At 38.6% G+C, this 19,032-nt stretch overlaps 1 protein-coding gene across 11 annotated transcripts in view; it reads left to right on the forward strand.

Annotated features, from left to right (window-relative positions):
• Positions 1–19,032, forward strand: part of EHBP1 (EH domain binding protein 1) — a 225,849-nt gene that overhangs the window by 149,054 nt on the left and 57,763 nt on the right. For all 11 annotated transcript variants that reach the window (XM_069787443.1, XM_069787444.1, XM_069787445.1 and 8 more), the window contains 2 exons: positions 911–1,825; positions 3,759–3,902. In XM_069787443.1, the coding sequence (XP_069643544.1) occupies positions 911–1,825; positions 3,759–3,902 (1,059 nt within the window). The remainder of the gene's footprint in view (positions 1–910; positions 1,826–3,758; positions 3,903–19,032) is intronic.

Consider the following 19,032-nt stretch of genomic DNA (forward strand, 5'->3'; position numbering starts at 1 on the left):
GATGCACCAAGTCCACTCACTTAAAGGGCTAGCAGAAAGAAGACAATGTGGCCTCACAAAGTAGGAGCCTTGCAAACTGTTTAGCTCTTAGAAATGAAAGTGAAGTGGGAGTGAAATTCACTCTTTCTTATAGCTTTAGCAGCAACAAATGTTTTTAAAATGCATTTGTTTGGTGGATTAATGTGATTTATGTCTTGTATCAAGTAATCTGTGGTGGCATTTTTTGGCTATCTGAACATAGTTTTTCCTCAACACAAATCACTGCAATTACATGACCAGTAGAAGGGAGAAGGTTGATCACCAGTGATAAAGCCCAGGATGGATTAGTGTCGTGTTTCTTATATCTTTGTTCCTTATCTTAAAAAGCCACCCTTAGTTGCTTTTTTTCTGGTCCAACTCTTACACTTTTTTTATTTGCTTGTTTCCTGCTACTTGAGTGAGAACCATTTAAGATATTGGTAGGTTTTCCTACTGCAAGCAGAAGGGCTTTTAAGTTGCAGTGTCATGAACAGCTTTTTACTTATGAAAGTGGCATAATTTTGAGTAACCAGAGACTTTAGTAGAGTATGGTATTGAGGTATGTTAAAAATATTTAAAACAGTGCCATTTGAGTGTCTTTACTGGTCATATTCTCTCGATTTGCGTTGCTATGAAGATACCCTGGCAGATATCTAGAAGCCATTGGGAAAAAATTGATGAGTGGGATGTTGGACTGTGCAACAAAAAATAGTAACTACTGTAATGAAGACAAAAGAATAATAAGTAATAGAGTTGAACCCATACTGTTCCTGTAATACTGGGTATGTTTAAGTCTTGCTTATTTTGACTGAAACTTCCCCTTGCATTCTTGAAATGTTATGGTATGTAAGAAACTGCTGTATTATAATCTTTATTTTGTCTGTTTTTAAAGGCATATGATGGGTTTGCCAGCTTAGGAATATCACGATTGCTGGAACCTTCTGACATGGTTTTATTAGCAATACCTGACAAACTGACTGTTATGACCTATCTCTATCAAATAAGAGCACATTTCTGTGGCCAGGAATTAAACGTGGTTCAAATAGAGGAGAACAGTAGTAAAAGCACATATAAAGTGGGTAACTATGAAACAGACACAAACAGTTCTGTTGACCAGGAAAAATTCTACGCAGAGCTGAACGACCTGAACCGGGAGCCCGAGCTGCATCCGCCAGACAGTGGTTTGGCAGACTTTGCTTCTCAGGATGACTCCGTATTTGTAAATGACAGTGGTGTTGGTGAATCTGAGAGCGAGCATCAGACTCCTGATGACCATTTAAGCCCAAGCACAGCTTCCCCTTCTTCTCGCAGGACTCGAAGTGACACAGATCCACAGAAATCCCAGCAGAGCTCTGGAAGGACTTCTGCATCTGAAGACATTGGGAAGTGTAGCAGTACAGATACAACACAAGCACAGCCTACATTGGGAAGGAAGAAATTGCTGATCGCTGACACTTTAGACTTGAGTGACTTGGCACATGTCAATGATCAAAAAGAGGACGTGTGTCCCACAGTTGCTTGTGAAGATAATGACAAGAAGAGACGCCAGAGCTCAGACAGTACTGTTGGTTTCTCAGAGCAAGAAAAGCTGGGACGTATAGGATCCACAGAGAGCACAAGAGCAGATCCCAGTTCACCTGTCACAAAGCCAAGTTTATCTCCTACTTCTAAGCTTGGATATTCCTATAATAAGGATACGGATCTTGCAAAGAAACTGCATGCTTCTCCAAGGCAAACAGAATCTGAATCTGACAATGATGCCAGAACGGCTTTAAATCATGCAGATCAAACTGCAAAAACATCCCAGGTAAGAAATTTAAACTTTCTTATGCCTGTGAGTCAGGATGGAGATGCTGTTCAAGTTCTTTGTAATTTTGTAATTTACACCGTATCTTCAGTATAGAAGGTGAGGTGAGCAGTGTATTTTTATTGTTGGGCAATAAATACTTTGACTGAAAAGTAGGTGGTGCTGAAAAAGAGCCATTACATGAAAAAGTAATTTATAGGAATTGTCCTACTGTTAATTTTTCCAATCTCTCTCCAATTAAAGGAAGTTATGTTCTCAACTATCTGAAAGAAGTTGGCTCCAAGACTTTTGCCACTGAATGTGGTAACACCTTCCTTCTTAGTATTGCATACTGAAGCAAAAACTGGAAAAAGACTTATTAGTTCATTGATCCATATTCAAAAAATATAAAGTTCTGAATACCTTAAAATATAACAAAGATATTTCAAAATCTTGTCTGAGAAACCACATAGCCTTGTGAACATCGCCACGACGGTGAGGTAGAAACTCCAGAATATTGTCACACTGTTCATTGAGCGGCCTTAAGCACGTTACTTAACCACAATCTTTTTCCTTTCTATAAAGATAAAAAATATATGCCCACCTGCCTTGCAGATTTGTTGTAAGGATGAAAGTTGAATATTATATAAATGCTGAGTATTATCAGTAAAGCATATCAGCACAAAAATATGTAAAAAATGTTACCAGCCCTGTTTACAAAAATGCCAAAGCAGGCTTATAATTTTACACCTGTGAAGAGCATTCTTGAGTTTTGGCTTTGTTTGGCTTTGTGCCAATAGCTAGTCTTTTGGTAGTGTGGATGGCTTCAAATATTTTTATGTTTTTTTCCTGAGTAAGTGCCATAAAGATTCATTTTATTGCAAGAGAAGCAGCCCATAGATGGGTGATAATGGCCAAATATTAGTTCTATAGCTAGCTAATTTCTTTCCCTTAATCAGTGAAGTCTCATGAAGTTTCTCTTCATCACTTTTGTGTACTGGATGAGAAAGGAACAGCTTGGCCCATGCAGAATAATAGAGCAGGAGGAGACAGGATGTCTTCTCTACAAAGATTTTCACGTGCAAGGGTGTAATAGGCCAAGAGAAAGGAAGAGATGACTTTAAAGATGGTTGTTAATCATCTGTGTGTTTGCACATGGTAATAAAATCTCAGATGTGAGCCTCAATCTTAATCTTGAACACTCAGTTTGTTGGTTAGAGTCAATGGTCTCAATTTCCATGTGGCTGTTGCAGGAGCACAACCTGCAACATCTGTCCCAGCTCTATGTCATATAAAGGCCTAGAGACACATTTTCCCAGATTCTTCACAGTTGACCTTGACTAAGAAGTCAGCATTTGGGAGTATATATGTATGGGAGCTGCTCGTGTTGCCTGTGCAGAAGCCCCCCTTCTGTTACTTCTACTCTGCAATATAAGCAGTCATGTGTATGAAGAAGGGACTTTCTTGTGGATATTCATAGATGAAGTAGAAGCAGATATTTTTGCAGGGTTTTTGCCTTGTACCCAGCCTCTGTGTTCAATTTAAGTTATAAATGTGCGATACCCATGTAAGTAGCCAACAAAGTATTATATTTGCATACATATTAAAGTAAATAAGTAAACACATAGCACATGTTTAACATGGCTTCCATTAAGCCAATTATTTTTTTTCCACAGTTGTAGTTTAAAGGCATTAAATGTTGATAGAAATTAAGTTTTACGGGGAGGGGAGAGAACTCTTATTTACATTATAAAGGCCTATGACTTTTTTTTAATTTTACATTTTGATCATCTTTACTTTTCATTTCTATAGAATGCTCTGTCACCTCATGAAGCTGTAATCCATGTGACTCCTGACCTTTATTATACAGGAAGGCTCCCGGCTATTAACTACTGTATAAACGTTAAGTACCCTGAGGCTGCCTTGCTGTTAATTATATTTCTTTATTTTTAAGCAACGTATGTTGTCAAGACAGGAAGAACTTAAAGAACGAGCAAGAGTTCTGCTTGAGCAAGCAAGAAGAGATGCAGCTTTAAAGGCAGGGAGTAAGCAACTAACCAATACGATCATCCCAGCCCGCAATAAGCAGCTGAATGATGTAAGAAATATTGGCCAGTATGGCAGTTTACATAGTTAAAACTTATTGTATGTGCATATGCTTTTGTGGGGGGCATGTCCTTGCAGAATATTTCTTTTCCACGCTGAATTACTCTGATGTGTCATGTACCCTTAGCTCACTTTTAAAGCCTGTTTCTCTTGCTGTTATGGCCAACAGAAAGATGCCATAGACTTCACTGGAAGCAGAGGTCTGGGAGCTCCTTCTTTGATTGGCACTGCAGTTTCTAATGGGATGAAAACCAAAAGTTACTTGTTAAATGATAGTGAAGTAATTTATGCTATTTTTGATTACTTCTCTTTTTTCAGTTAATGTAAATGCATTCCCTGAGCCTGTGATGTCAGCTACTTGCTGCTTCATAAGTGTTGTTGCAGTGAATGAAGCTACTTGTGACAGTCTTGTAAAAGGGTTGATGGAACAATTCCTTTTTATCGCCAAAGTTGATTATGCTGGTGAGATGGGAAAGAGCTGGGGAATGAGCTCCAGTGTTGCAGCAGCTATGGTTGCACGTCCAGTGGCCTCCATGGTGACCTGGAAGGATGCATACTCTCTGGAGATGAAAGCTAATTAATTTTTATGCAAACCTTTGCAATGCAGGTTTTGTGATTCTAACTATTGCATGTTAGAGACTGTACTGGCAACTGAGAATGTAAATGTAACTGAAAAATAATGATACAGAGAAAGGCTTGAATCTTTACTGATTCACATCTTTCAGAGCCTAGTCCTGAGGGGCAGATACTGCTTTTTACATAGATGGGATCATACAATCAAAAAGTGAAGACAGTGATTTACATGTCTCATTTCATTCTCTAAACTATCTCGGATCCATGCTGTACTTTTTTTTTTTTTCCTTAACAATTCCTCTCCCCAAACTGACACTTCTTTTTTTGTCAAAATATATTCATATATGCAGACAAGTCTTATTTGTATAATGATAACATGATATATAAGCAATTTTTTTATTACTTTGTATTTAAGTTTTTCCTAGATAAGTATATTTTAGCATAAATTTCACTTTGGATTTTTTTTCAATTAGTTTTTCATAAAGCAAACAGCATGAGAGGAGGGATACTATAGGTAGCTACTCAGGCAGAAACAGCTGTAGTTAAAGTTGCCTGACATTTCTTATTACAAGCTCCTATATTCAAAGGGTTTATAACTTTGCTAGTATTTCATTGTTTGAGCTGAAATTTTCCCCATCAGCTCTCTGCCTCAGGATAATAGTTAGTTATTTATTTAACTTAAAAAAAACCTGTCCAACTGTTTCTCTGTATTAGGTTGGATAAAGCATTGTTTTATCCATGTTAAAAGATGTCTTATGGGAAGAAGGTTCCATCCCCTTGAAAAATCTGTTCAACACAATCAAAGTTGTATTAAAAGCACAGTCTTGTCAGAGGGCCTTGAAGTTCAGAAAAGTTGGTAAGTGTCAGTAAAAATTGTCTGTATGGACACAGCACAGCAAGAGCATCTTTTACTGTTGTTCCCCTAAGGATCAGGGCCCATTCTGATGCAGATCATAGTATTGGAAAGCAAAACTTTCTCTTTTAGACTCAAACTCCTGCTGATGAAATCCAAACAGGAGGAAAAGGAGCTACCCACTGGCATGCAGAGGAGAGATGGCAAGGAGGTAGATGGCAAGGTAAAGTTAGACAAAAATAGAGACTCTGTCTAGGCCATGAAAAACAGCTGCAGGACAGGAGATGGGGACAGAGTTTTCAGGGTGAGAGTGTCAGGATTGCATAGTTCAGGCAGCCAGATTACCCATGAGACCTTACTTCATTTATTACAGAAGCTGAAAAATGAATTAGAAGCTTGCAGGAAAGGGAAGGGCAGTCTTTCAGGGCTGCTCTGCAGAGCCAAAGTTTCTTGCTGCCTCCATCAGAAGCACTCTACCTTGTTGGGAAGTTACCTTCAACCCAACATACTCAAGGTGGTGGATTCCTTGATTTCTGATTTCCATCCCAAGATTCTTGGGGACTGATTTCTGGAAGTTTTGAATGCACCCAGGTGTAGCCAAGTCAAGGAGAACTGTGGTGTGAACAAATGGTCCTGGTCCCTCTGAAATCCTGGGCACTCTGAGCAAACAGGTAATGGGCACTCTTGACTTAACTGTCACATAAGAATAACTAAAGCTCCTCAGATCAAAAGGGTGTTGTGGAGATGTAATTTGGAAACTCTTAGATATTGTAGTGAAGAGTGCCTCAGAAATGCTCTGGAAGAAATCAGTAATTCTGTGTTCAGAGAAAAGTTTGCATAGTGTATTTTAAACAAGGTGTAGGGCAGACAGTGAATGATGAGGGTAAAGTTAGATTCATTCACTGAACGTTGTCAGTCATGGCCACTGAAAAAGACAAGTGTCCTTTAGAGAAAAAAAAGTATGGGTTATGCAATTAAAGACTATACAAAATGAGAACCAATGTAAGGCTGTACAGCTAGTGTAATTTCAACATTTTCTAACTTTTGAGTGCTTGTCTACTAAGTTCAACATTCTCCTAATGCATTTCAGTGAGAAGCATGCATTGTGAAAGGGAGGTGTCTTTAATGGAGGCTGGTATAGTATTCACATTTCATATATTATATAAAGTTGATATATAATAATATTTATTATGTAAAGCTGTATATAACATATGCATATGTTATGCACATATCCATACACGTGTATGTTTGGAATGAGGATGTATGTATGCATCAACATATATAGATATAAGATAAAATACATTTATTTCTGTTTTTCTTTAACATATTTGATCTTAATAGAGATAAGATGTTTCCATTTGATGTAGTTGTGCCAGTTTACTACAGGTCATTGCTTATTTGATTGTTAGAAAATAGTACAGATGTATTTCTATTCAGTGTTTTCTGGTCATTAAGGTTAACGATAAGAACTTTGACTTAAAGCAGTGTTGTATGTGTCAGTGTGCGGTAACGTGTAGTAGTGTGTTATCCAAATGAGAGTTACGATAATAAGAATCAGCATTTAGTAGCAGGAATTGGACTAGGCTCATTTTTGGGATGGATTGAGAGGGATTCAAAAGAAAATGGTGAGATATTCCAGGGCCAGTACTTTTGAAAGTAACTCTTGAAGTTTGCAATTGCACCTTTTTTGATACCTTCACAAAAAGAGCTTAAGCAGTCCAGTCTTTCAGAGTGTGCTCTGAAAATCAGTCACCCCAGCTAAGCTAAGCCTGCAGAGTCATTAGTTACTTTTGAAAATCTTGTCTCGTAAGCCTTGCTATTACCACTTTACATTTGTCATACAAGAACTATGAATTGCTCTTTTCTCAGTAAACAAGTGAGAACAGTATACAGTGTGGGGGGTTGTATTTGCTGCTTGAGGCCAACAAAAGGGAGAAAATTTCCAAGTCTGTGCCATGGTCATAAATACAGGTTACTTGGTGTATGCTCACCTGATTTGTTTTGGTAAAAGTCTTTTGAAAAAAACCAGCGTTTCTGTTTCTCGTCTAAGCATAGAGCAAATACCTTAGACCTTCTTCAGCCTAAGCCTTACCCTTCCTCTGGTAGAACCACTACTGTGTTATTTTTTTCAGTAGTCATGTACTCTGGAGTTGCTTTTCTCTTTTTTTTTTTCTTTTTTTTTTTCCTTTCTTTTTTTTTCCTTTTTAAAAAATCTCTATTGTCTCTTTATTGACCACTAGCTGGCCTCTCATGAAGTACGGGCAGTTTTGCCATTCTCTTGGCTGTTTACCCCTTTTTCTTGAGTCTTCTTTCTTGCTACAGTGTGCTTCCATCTTCTCATGTTTGCGCTCTGGGGCTAGGCCCATGTCAGTATTCTCAGTTGCTTTACTTTTTTTTTTTTTTTCTTTTTAACTCAGAAATTGATGAAGTTGTGGGAGCAGAAGATTAAGGCACTGAATTTGCTCATGTAACTGTTAGCTCAATCCCATTTTCCTCTGAATCACATATTTTTCATTGCATCCCAAGCTGTATCCTCTACCTCTTCTTTAGTTTGTGTCTTCTTGTTCTTTCTTTCCTCTCTCTCGGACTGTATTTCAGGTGTCTGCCCTGGCTACTTCAGCTCCTCTTCTTTTCCTTTTTAACTTTTCTTTCAGAATACCTGCTCTCTTTGCTCTTTCTTTCATTAGACATCTCCCCTCTGTGCCTTCTGCCCCATCATCTTCCATTCCTGTTCAAGCCACCTGATTTAGTCCTGTCATTCTCTGCTTGCTTCCTCTACTCGTATCATATTAGCCCCTTTTCTTTTCTCCCATCTCTTCCCTACTTGCAGCAAGGTAGTCAGGTAGTTGTTTTTTCACTGTTAGGTCTGCTCATTTGGTGCTTCTCAGAAGCCTTCAATCTGCAAGCTGTATGCATGCAAGCCAGCCTGTATGGAGGTATGTAAGCCTGTAGGCAGGTATTTGAAGCCTAAGAAGAGACCGCATTGATCAGAAACTCCTTGAAACATGCTCATGGTTTGGGAGGATCAGAGATATGTCCTTAAATTGGGAGGATCAGAGATATGTCCTTAAATTGTTGTAGCCTTTTGGAGACTGGAAGAATTAGCTTAAGAGCTCTGTGAACAGTTACTGATCCCCTCATGGATCCCTTTCTCTATGGTAGATTTATAAACAGCTCAGCCTTTCTGCTTGATTTCTTGATGTAGGTGTGCATGTAGTGACTCTTTTACAAGATGCTTCTGTCATTTCCAATCTGGTATAGCAGCTGTAATCACTTAGCTTTTAACCAGGAGAGCCTTTTTATTAGCTTACTCATTTTTATTTAACTTGCCTTTTCTCATGATGAATATCACAGGGCTAGAAGGGACATATCTGCTCCCACCAGATGCTGTAAAATATCAACCTGTAGTGATGGTTGTTAGCAGCAGCAGCTTGGCTGGAATGTGATGTTGGAAAAGCGAGGAGACTGGAGGTGGTCTGTGCAACCTAACTGGCAAAGTGGCAGGCTAGAGGGGACCATAATGGATGGGAAATATTCAGGAGTCACAGGGCTAAAAGGTCTTTCCAGCAGGGATCTCTCACTTGCAGAACATGGAGTGGAATCCATAATTCTTGAATCTCAGCATAACTCCACTGTCAGCAAATTTCTGCAAGGGCCGGTGGCAAAATGTTTGTCTTATTCTCCTGTAATGACTGGTCCACATAAAGAATGGAAATTTACTGCAGCTGTCATTTACTGTGTAAACTCAAATGGCAATGGTTATGGAGTCAGCATGATTACAGAGAATGGAATTAGGAGTTAAGAAATTCACAGGCAACTTTAATTAACCTCCTTTGTGTATATACATTATGATGCAGTCTTTAATTATGTGATCACATACTATTTTCCCCAAAGCAATTGTGTCTTATTTAGCTTAGAGGATTGAGGACCTCCGTCCTTCTGGTTGCAGAAATTGGAAAGTAAACGGCAAACGAAGCAGGCGTTGCAAGGAGCAAAAGGATGAGGTCACGGTTAAGGTGCTCGAAAGAATTAAATGTAATGCTGCCTTTGCCTCCGAGCTCCTGATCAGTGCTGCTAAGTCTTTTGAACCAAACTTCCTCCGAGTGGTCACTAATTGTGTATCCTTCCTTTCTGGATCGCCGTTTGATTTGCAGATGTATTGAGCATCCAGGTCTGTCAGGGAAATCAATTGGAGCTATGCTTGAGACACATAAAGGGCTGCATAAAGCTTAGTATACTGAAAAAAAAAGAGGTAATAGGCTTCCTAGAGGGAGCACCCAGTGTTAGATCCTTTTAGCTGGATCTCTCCGTCTCAGTTCTCATCCGAAGAACAGGGTAATAACACCACCATGGGGTGTTGTGAGAAGGGAATGTGATTAATGCTTTCGAGGCACTTAAATACTGTAGTGATGAGCACTGTAGAGAAGCCCGTGAAAAAATTAGTAATTCTGCCTACAGAGCAGGATTTGAATATTGTGGAGTAAAGAATGGTGCTACATATTGATGGGACTACATATTGAACAGTGAAAATAAACCAGAGTATTGAACCCCACTCGGTAGAGCTCCGATCTAGGCTGAAGATCAGGGGACAGTAAAAGTAAAAAGTAGTGCCATGGCAAGGCTCTATACTAAGGGATACAGAGCAGGATGAAAATTAAGATTGTGCCCACTAGTTTTATTTCTGGCATCTCCTAAATCGTGTGTCAAATTCTTTTAACTTGTTTTTGCAAGGTAGACAGCTTTAGCAGGGAATGCCGTATAGCATGGAATTCATGAAAAATAGTGCTCATCTGGCAAACGATGTGTTTTTCTTTCTAACATGGGCCACGGATTGTTCCTGAAGTGATTTGGGTTTTGCCTGAGCTAAGGATTCCTCCCTGGTGAACTAAGGTACAGGACTGGGCCATATAAGGATACAGATTCAGCCCAAAATTTTGCGTATCTAGGATCTAGCACAGTTTTGTGATGCAGGAGTTCAATAGCATGATACCCAGAGGGAATCGCTCTGTCTTTTGCCTCTTGTGAAATAGTAAAATAGTAATTCTTTCTTCACAGCAGCATTCGAGGATGACGACACTAAAAATTGTGAGGGACTTCATTTGGACAATAAGTATTAAAAACCAGATTAATACAAACTGAAGGGGTGTTTTCAGAGAGCAATCCTGATGCCACTGCTGTGCTTAAACGCAAATGTTGCTAGCCTGCTTTCTGTACAGAGAAAGATTTGGTTTTATTTATCTCTGCTACCATTATTTCATATTTATTCAAGCTGAATGACAGCTATAGCTGCCCAAATATATATTAAAAAAAATAGGTTTGAAAGAGCAGTGGGGACTATATTCAGCTTTTGTAGTAGAATTTGCAGATACAAAGTACTTTACCAAATAGCTGTTACCTCCAAACATGCAAACACTGTATACAGAGGGCAGCAGGAACGGGCTAAGCCATGAGATTGTTTCTTTCTGCTCAGAATATTGCTTTTTATTACTTCCTTGCTCAAAGGACTTGTTGCAGCTGTATCTAATTCATATTTAATAAGCTCCTTCTACTTCAGGTGTCAATCTGTTGTGCCCATTACTTTTCATTTTCATAAATATTTGAGTACAGAATGGTAACTTTTTTAGCATCCACAGTGGACCAGTGGAAATGGATGTCTTTATAGAAAGGCTTCAGAAAGTGACAAAATCTGAAAGGAGATGAGTTTCTATGCTCTTACTATAATTTTGATTGCATACATTTGCACAGATATAGGGTACGCCAGCTGCAATAAAATAAAAATAAACACTCAGAAAAAAGCTTTAATAAATGGTCCCATTTATTGATCATGCCCTGCAATAATCTGCTGCCCCTCTGCGCTAAGAAGCTCCAAAGTGTCCCGCTGTAATATGTGAGCAAAAAGTAAACTCTAGCAGACATGAACAGAAGTGGTACAGAAAGCAAATTCACAGTAGACAACAAAAATAGAATTTTATAATTTGATTGAAAGATGCCTTAAACTCAAGTTAGCATTGCAGGTATTCTTTCCTGCAAATACTTTAGCAGGTTCTTGAAAATGAGTACAAGATAGCTTTATTCAGTAATTTTTATTCCTATGTGAAACCAGAATCCCTACTTCTGTTGCATTAGGAAAGGCACCTAGCTCATCAGTGGATTTTTTTTTTTTTGTAGTCTCCTCAGTTGGAAAATAAATGTCTGTGATTGAGGTGGTAATGTTAATTCAATTAAGAAAACACTCCCAAGTTACTCCTATCTTGTTTTTCTTTAAAACACAAAGAGGCAAAATCTAATCTTTATTAATTAAACATCTAACGTTAATTTTTATAAGTGTAGGACTTTACAGATGGCAACCTTGGTCTTTTAATATTAATTGGAAAATATCGATTGAAAAAGACTACGTCTGTCATGCTGATAATTGCAACCAGATTTAGATATGATCACCAGATCTTCCTGAGATTACAAAGAAGCAGTTACCATCTAATTGGTAAAAAGATTGAACATTATTTTGGTAATCCCTGAGCTTTGGTAACTTATTCCCTGTTGTTCATTTATATGTCTTGACTGTATCCCACTATAAAGTGGCTAAATATGGTTTAAGCTGATAAGACTATGCTGTATAGTATTTACATTTCATGAGCATTCCAAGTTTTACACCTGTTTTAACAATATACTTTTCTTTAAATGATGGTTAGACCTGCTGACTGAACACTTCAAAACCACAACTGAACTGATATTTACTTCTTTATAACGACAAGCTAAGGTTGAGATAGCCTGATCTCATTTCCTTGATGGCAAGAACAAACAAGTTGTTTTATTTAACATTACTCAATACATGAAAAATAAAAATAATCTGTAACTTTCCAAGAAGGTTCTACATCTTTTGACTTCATATTTGATATGTTTAAGCACTTTCTTACTATGAAGTTGTGATATTCCACTGTACAAAAATACTGCTATAGACAACTCCCTGACGTAGCTGGGAAAATAAATCAATTAGTGCAAGTAAACTCATTTCTAAGAAGAATTAGTATGCGCCGTCAGTTTTATACCAGGAGGGATTTAATGAATAAAGTGTAACCTTTGATAATGCAAGACAAATGTTATGCAGTTTGAGTTTTAGATACAAATGCTTGAGATTCTCGGCTGAATTTTATTGCTGTTACTTCAGTAATCTGTATCTGTTTATACCATTTAAGCATCCAGCCTAAATATATAAATAAGCAGTTATTTACTATGTGGATGTAAATTCAAGGTGCTGCGTCGTCTGCAGCCATAACATTAACTTGTACGCTCACAGAAAATAGGCTGTCAATTTGTTAACTGAATTTTAAGATCATCTGAACAACATAACTTCAAAAACTTTAGCATCTTCTATCCATTTATAAATATTAGCAAAAAACTGTCCTAGTGTTTCAGAGCTATCCCTTTGTGTACAAAGCAAGACCCAGGTTTCTTAGCATCTGGAACGCTCTTTTTCTATCGCTGCTAATAACTGCGGACGTTTTCTGTGTGGATGTTCAGTACACGCTGTTGTGAATCCCAGGATGATATCGCCATTACTTAGAGCTGTATTTTGCATTGCCTATTCTGTTATTGCTCAGCATGCACAAGGGTAGAGTTAAAATCTTTATTCATTTCATTTTAAAATGTTTCTTTTGTTCTCCTTATCATGTTCTGGCTTTCCCAAGGATATATGCCTTGAACGAAAAGTCACATGTGCATTACTAATTGTGTGCCATTGTATTTACAGTTCCTAGTGGTGGCACTGTGAAGCTACTAATTCTTTTGCTTCACTTGATGTAAAATAATCTGAGTGTCTTTGATAGCAGTGAAACAGTATTAATTGTTTTGTACATTTCTTGGTCACTCTTCTTAGGTGGTCTTCATAATCTATTAGAACTTTCAGCCAGATTTTTGTAATGTCATGCCTCCAGCAGTGATTAAATTGGTAATTAATGAACAGTCCTTGGCAACATAAACCACATCCCGTTAATTTTCCCTTTGAGTTTTTAGAAGTTGTCGTCTCTGTCAGAAAGCATTGCGCCACCTTGCTACGGCCCCTTGGCATGAAACCACAACGGCTTGATTTTTTGCAGCCATTAGCAGATCAGAGCAGTAATTTCACAGTATTTTGGTCAGGGTAATTATAGTACCAAGTACCAAGTAGAGTTGGGAATTCACACAAGAAGTCCAGAAATACCAGGTGAGCTTCCTTGTGTTCACTGGGACGTTATGATTAGTTTAATTGGGCTTTGTTTGATTTCAGCCGCAGAGACTCTTTGTGCCACGGCATTGCAGCCACTTTCCACTTTAGTGTTTCTGACCTGCATTGACAGGAACTGGTGCAAAAATGAACTCTTTGAAGTGGGACTCTTTGGAGAGGGCAACTAAAAAAGGGGAAGAGTGATGTGTAAATAGTTTACTGTAGCAAAGCTCGAAACCACACCAAATACCCTGCATTTTGCAGGTGATGTGATTCAAGATCTTTTGTGTTTTCAGCCAGAATGGATATTTCTACTACATTCGTGCAAATGTTTAATAGATTACTGCATTTAAAAACGCAATCTTTTTTTAATCTCTGGCTTTTATATAGCACCTGCTATTCTACCTTCCTTTGAAGATACAGTCGTTTCTCCCACCAGAAATACTGCAAATCATCTCTTTAGTCCTGCAAACAAATCTGGGCGAATGCATTAATGAGACTGCAGCTGCACTTAGTAGTTCACATGTCACAAAATAGTAGGTAAAGGCATTCATACTTGAGTGACTGACTATAGGTGTAGCAGCCTTCAGCAGTACATTGTGCACATTAAAGTTTAAATAGTCACTTGCCTGTTGGCTTCTGAATGAAAGGACTGTCACTGGTCACTTCTCCTGAAGCCTTAATGAAACCAAATAGTTTGCTGCGAGTTTGGGCCTAACCATTGGGGTGTTTCATGCAGTCTTGTCAGTTGATGTTCATGAATTGACTTGAACGGAGATCAAAGTGTTTCTCAAAATGGAGAAGGGGGGAGAGAGACAGCTCCTTCAATTGCACCACAAGAGCTAATCAAGCCATCAGTTCTTTATGCACTCTGCATGCCTTTAGAATTTAATACCCAATGGTTTGTCAGGACAAATTGAAATTCGGGGGCTGGGGGGGGTGGGGGGCTCCTCGTCCCGCTGCAAATAAAATACGCACTTCACTCTTCTGGAGGGTCGTTTTGATAATTTTACAATTTAATGTAAAACTGCAATGTTGATTAAATATTTGGGGTTGAAAAAAAAAGTTAAGGCAAAGGATTCAATGGGCATTATACGCCTTAGCGCTGATTAAAGATCCAAGTTTAAAGTGAAAGAGAAACTAAACTCAGCGTGATTTTTTTTGTTTCTTTGATTGCTAATGAACTTTTTTGCTGAAACATTTTAAATTGGATTCAGAAGATAGTTTTTTGAGTGTCAGTTAAAACAAAGTCATGTGAAAATGCCTCTCTCTCCCTCCCTCTCTTTTTAATTGATATGATTTAGGCAGAGGAAAATGGTAAGGGGGATTTTTCTATTGCAGAAGCAATTTTTAAGGGATTTAGTCTTATTTAGCCTGAAGGTCTTCACACTAATGAGAGCACTTAAGTTACGTCCAGGCGTTGATTAGACAGCTCATCTATCAACTGGAGCATGAGAATTTGTATTTTAGGTACCTTTTCTACATTATAAATATATATGCTTTTTTTTATTACTTTTGACTTTATTTTCCAGAAATTTTTAATTACCTTCTTACACATCCAAGGTGGCTGTAATGCAGCCGACAGAGCACAAACGGTAACAGGGAAATACTCTACATTTGATGAGAAATAATATCAAAACTGTATCTGTAGCAATTGGTGTGCCAAATGCAAATTGCTACCCAGACACATTCCTTAAACTGCCACCAGCCCCCTTAAAGTCTAAATACATTTATTCAGGGAACAAGGAATTATATATATTAAAAAATGCCCAACTACCACAGCCCCCCAAAATTGTGAACACTCGCTCTACCTGTAGGGTTTTTTTGCCGTGCTTAAAACACAATAGTGTCTTAATTATTTTCTGAACCGTTCTGAAAAGTATAGCTTTTGTAACTTTTTGACATTTCAGATTTAAAAAAAAAAATTAAAACGTTGCCACCAGCTTGCACTATGAGCAGCCTGTAATAACAGTTAAAAAAGCTTTCTGAACTATTTGACAAGATTTCTTAGTGCTGAGGCCATACGCTGTAGCCTTTAAGCTATTTCTTCCTATCAGTTTCATTATCACCTGCCTCTGAGTCTCCAATATCATCAGTAAGCACATGCAGAATCATAATTATGCCATGTACAAGTTCTTTGATAACATGTACAGTTTTCTTCTTAATTCTTTATCAAATGCATTGATCGTGGCATGTGTGCATTGATCCAGGTCCACCATCTGGCTGTGTGTGATAAGCACAGTGGCATCTTTGCATTTCCACTGTCATTCATTGCGCTACAATTTGGCTGCAGGGGAGTAGTGGCTGGGATTAGCCCTGTTCTGCTACTTACTTGCATTTTAAGTTGACACCTCTACAGCGGCTCAGACCACATTACAAACTGAAACACATACGCACGACTTAGTGATGTGACACTCCTCAATAAGCTTACTCCACTAGCTACTCAACAATCTGTAATTGGATTTGTAGGAATAACAGCAAAAGATTTCCTAAGAATTGCTGGGGACAGAAGGTGAAGTTTTCTCATTATTGGCAAAAGGCTAGGTATAGATCCTAGGCGATTGGTATTTTCCATTAAAAAAAGCTGCCAGCAGTTTGCAGGACATTTTCAAAAAAACCCAGCAAAATAGGATCCAGGGAGGCGTAGGGTTTGCACTTGTTCTTTCCATTCTCATCACACACAAGCAGACTGGGATCCCGCCACCCTCCCATGAAAATTAAGAGAAGGGGGGGTGGAAACAACTTTCAGAGGCACCCTGCAGCCCGCTCCGCTTTGTTCAGCTGGGAGTGAACCGGGAGCATTCCTCAGGAGGGCATGTCCTCCTCCCTCGGCGCGGGGTTGCCCGCCCGAGAAGGAAGCTTCCCAGGATAGCAGACTGAAAGATGCTGCTCTCCGGCTTATGCATCCCGTATACTTGCCAAAAGTCTTTGTTTCATAACGCCACTTTTTTTTTTTTTTTATTATAAAGTCAAGTTTACACAAGAGAAAATCCCTTAAGTGGAGCTTGATGAGTGTTGACTCCTACAATGAGTAAGCATCTTTTTTAACTTCTGTCTGTAACTCGGCTGTGGAAAGGCACAGAAAATACTGTCTTTAGACTTATCAGTCTGAGATGGGACATTATGCCCTGTCTGGATGGTGGCACTATTTCAGAATATTTCTCAGGCTGCATGGTTGAGACCTTGTTTGTGGGTAATGCCAATAGCATTGACAATCATGGTGACAGGCGTAACAAGCTTCTGGATCCTGACGCCTGAGGTAATTGTTGTCCTTAATTATACTTCCCAGATGAGGGAGAGCACAAACTTGCCTAAGCAGAGAAAATTCCAGGGAAGAAGTTAGCAGAGGGCTTTGTCACTGCTTTTGGTTTAGATCGACTTCCTCAATAATCTTTCTTGGGAGCCCCGTCGGTAGGCAAGGCTGCCCTCACATTGTTCGCTGGCGGAGCACCTTGCTCTTGGTATCGGTGCAGGCGAGTGAGAAGAGGAGAAAACAGAAAGCGTATTTGGAATTAGATATTTCAGCCTGTCCTTAGAACTTGCCGTAGAGCCACGTGCAGTGTGAAATAGAAATGCTCGCCTTGATCGTCACGTAGATGTGCAGCTCCTAAAGGGTTAAACGGGTTAAATCTTATTTATCTGAATAGAACTGCAGGGCTGTTTTGCAGAATGCTCTTGCACAAATACCTGTGGTTCACTTTGACGTTACAATTTTTGTGTTGGTTTCTTTACTTTAAATACTTGAACTGTTAGACCTTTTACTTTTTTCTCCGAGAAAGATGTATTTGTACCAGATTAGAAAAGCTAAACTGTTTCTTTACATTGAATAATCAGCCTGTCATGACAAATCTATCTCCTTCTGCATGAGTAGGTGCCAGTTTGACTAGCTTCTTTTAGGCTCACACTGGGTTTTAAGCTGGATCCATGTGCATGACTGGCAGTGCATTTGTTGGGCCAGATCTAAGGAGCCAGAGAGCGTTCAGCTCCTTTTTGCCTACAAAAGAGCAGCCAGACAACCAGCAAGAGGCCTTGGATGTAGCACAAGGTGATACTTAGTCAGCCATTCTTTTTTTCAAATATATATATTTTTTCATTCAGTAAACTAAGAGTTTCTCTATTTCACAGTGACATGAGGAATTAAATTATCAATGGATTGTTTTTCTACAGCCAGCATTCTTCACACCAGAAGTACTGTACCAAGTGAATTGTAGGTTTTCCAGAACAACATAGATTATATTAAAAAAAGAAAGAAAAATAAAAAATTGCTGGCTAATATTTCTTTAAAAATATCTCCTAGGTTTAAGGAGATGTTTTCCATTTTACAGCCCCACAACCCCATTTTATTGTGAATTTGGGGGGCTTTTTTTTTCTTAACGGGGACAGCTTTGTTAAGACATTGCTTGTGATTCTTCCAGGTTTAGACTTTGGGCTACTTCTGTTTTCATTCTGTCTTGTCTCATTAGTCCATCAGTGCCATAGATCGTAAGCCAATAGCTGCTTCTTTATGACAAGTGATTTGATGCTTTTTGTGATAGACATTCATGAAAAAATATTTTCAAGTTACATACAGTTTATTGGTAGTAAGGTAGCTGATGTAGACACCAGGCAGAAGGCAGAAAATATCTAAGACGTTTATGTGTTTCTTTGCTGACCACTTCCTACGATCTGACTAGCCACAGAAATCCAAAGCCAATGCGCTTTTGTTTATGTCGAGTGTTTTCTGCTTAGCAGTTCATGTTTTGCGCACTACCTGTGTATTTTGAGCTGTTCTGAAATGGTAGTAGAGACCAAACATAAATGTGGTCCCCAGGGTGATCAAAGATTTAATCTGAGCAGATGGGACAAACTTGAGAAAGATTTTGACTTTCCACTCTGTTTTGCAACAAGAAAAGCTGATTTTTTTTTCTCTCATCCTTTCTTTGTTAGAAAAGGCAGAGATCAGGCCATCCCCAGAGAAATGAGCAGGTGTGGCCATTTACAAGCATGTCTGGTTATATTATAAACCAACATAAGAAAAGTTTGAAATGGTTTGAAAAGATCTGCTAAACAGTTTTAATGTTTCATCCCAAATCCTATTTACTCAAACAAGAGCCTATCAAGGTCACAGTAAAACCCAGCCTGCCCAAACCTTTAAAGCTCATGTAATTTTTTTTTTTTTTTTTTTTTTTTTATTCTGTCTTCTCTACTAACTGAATAGGTACATTTTGGTAATCCTTGCCTCTGGACAAGCACAGAAGTCTTTTTCTTTCTGAATGGCTAATAACAGAGCCGTTCTTCCTGTCTAATGATGAAAGAGGTGGCAGTCAAGTTCTTTCTCTCAGATGTACTGTGCACTCAGGGCAGACCACAGACAATTTTGAAACCTACAGCTACAGGAATCGCTCCCCCTTATAGGTACAATTCTGGTTTAATTTTGTTGCTGTGGAGTGTCACTAATTTACCACTTTTTTTTTCTCCAGTCTATGGACACGGTAAAGAATTTTCTTTTTAAACATC

Source organism: Haliaeetus albicilla, chromosome 7 (genome assembly GCF_947461875.1).
Source record: "Haliaeetus albicilla chromosome 7, bHalAlb1.1, whole genome shotgun sequence".
Classification (NCBI taxonomy): domain Eukaryota; kingdom Metazoa; phylum Chordata; class Aves; order Accipitriformes; family Accipitridae; genus Haliaeetus; species Haliaeetus albicilla.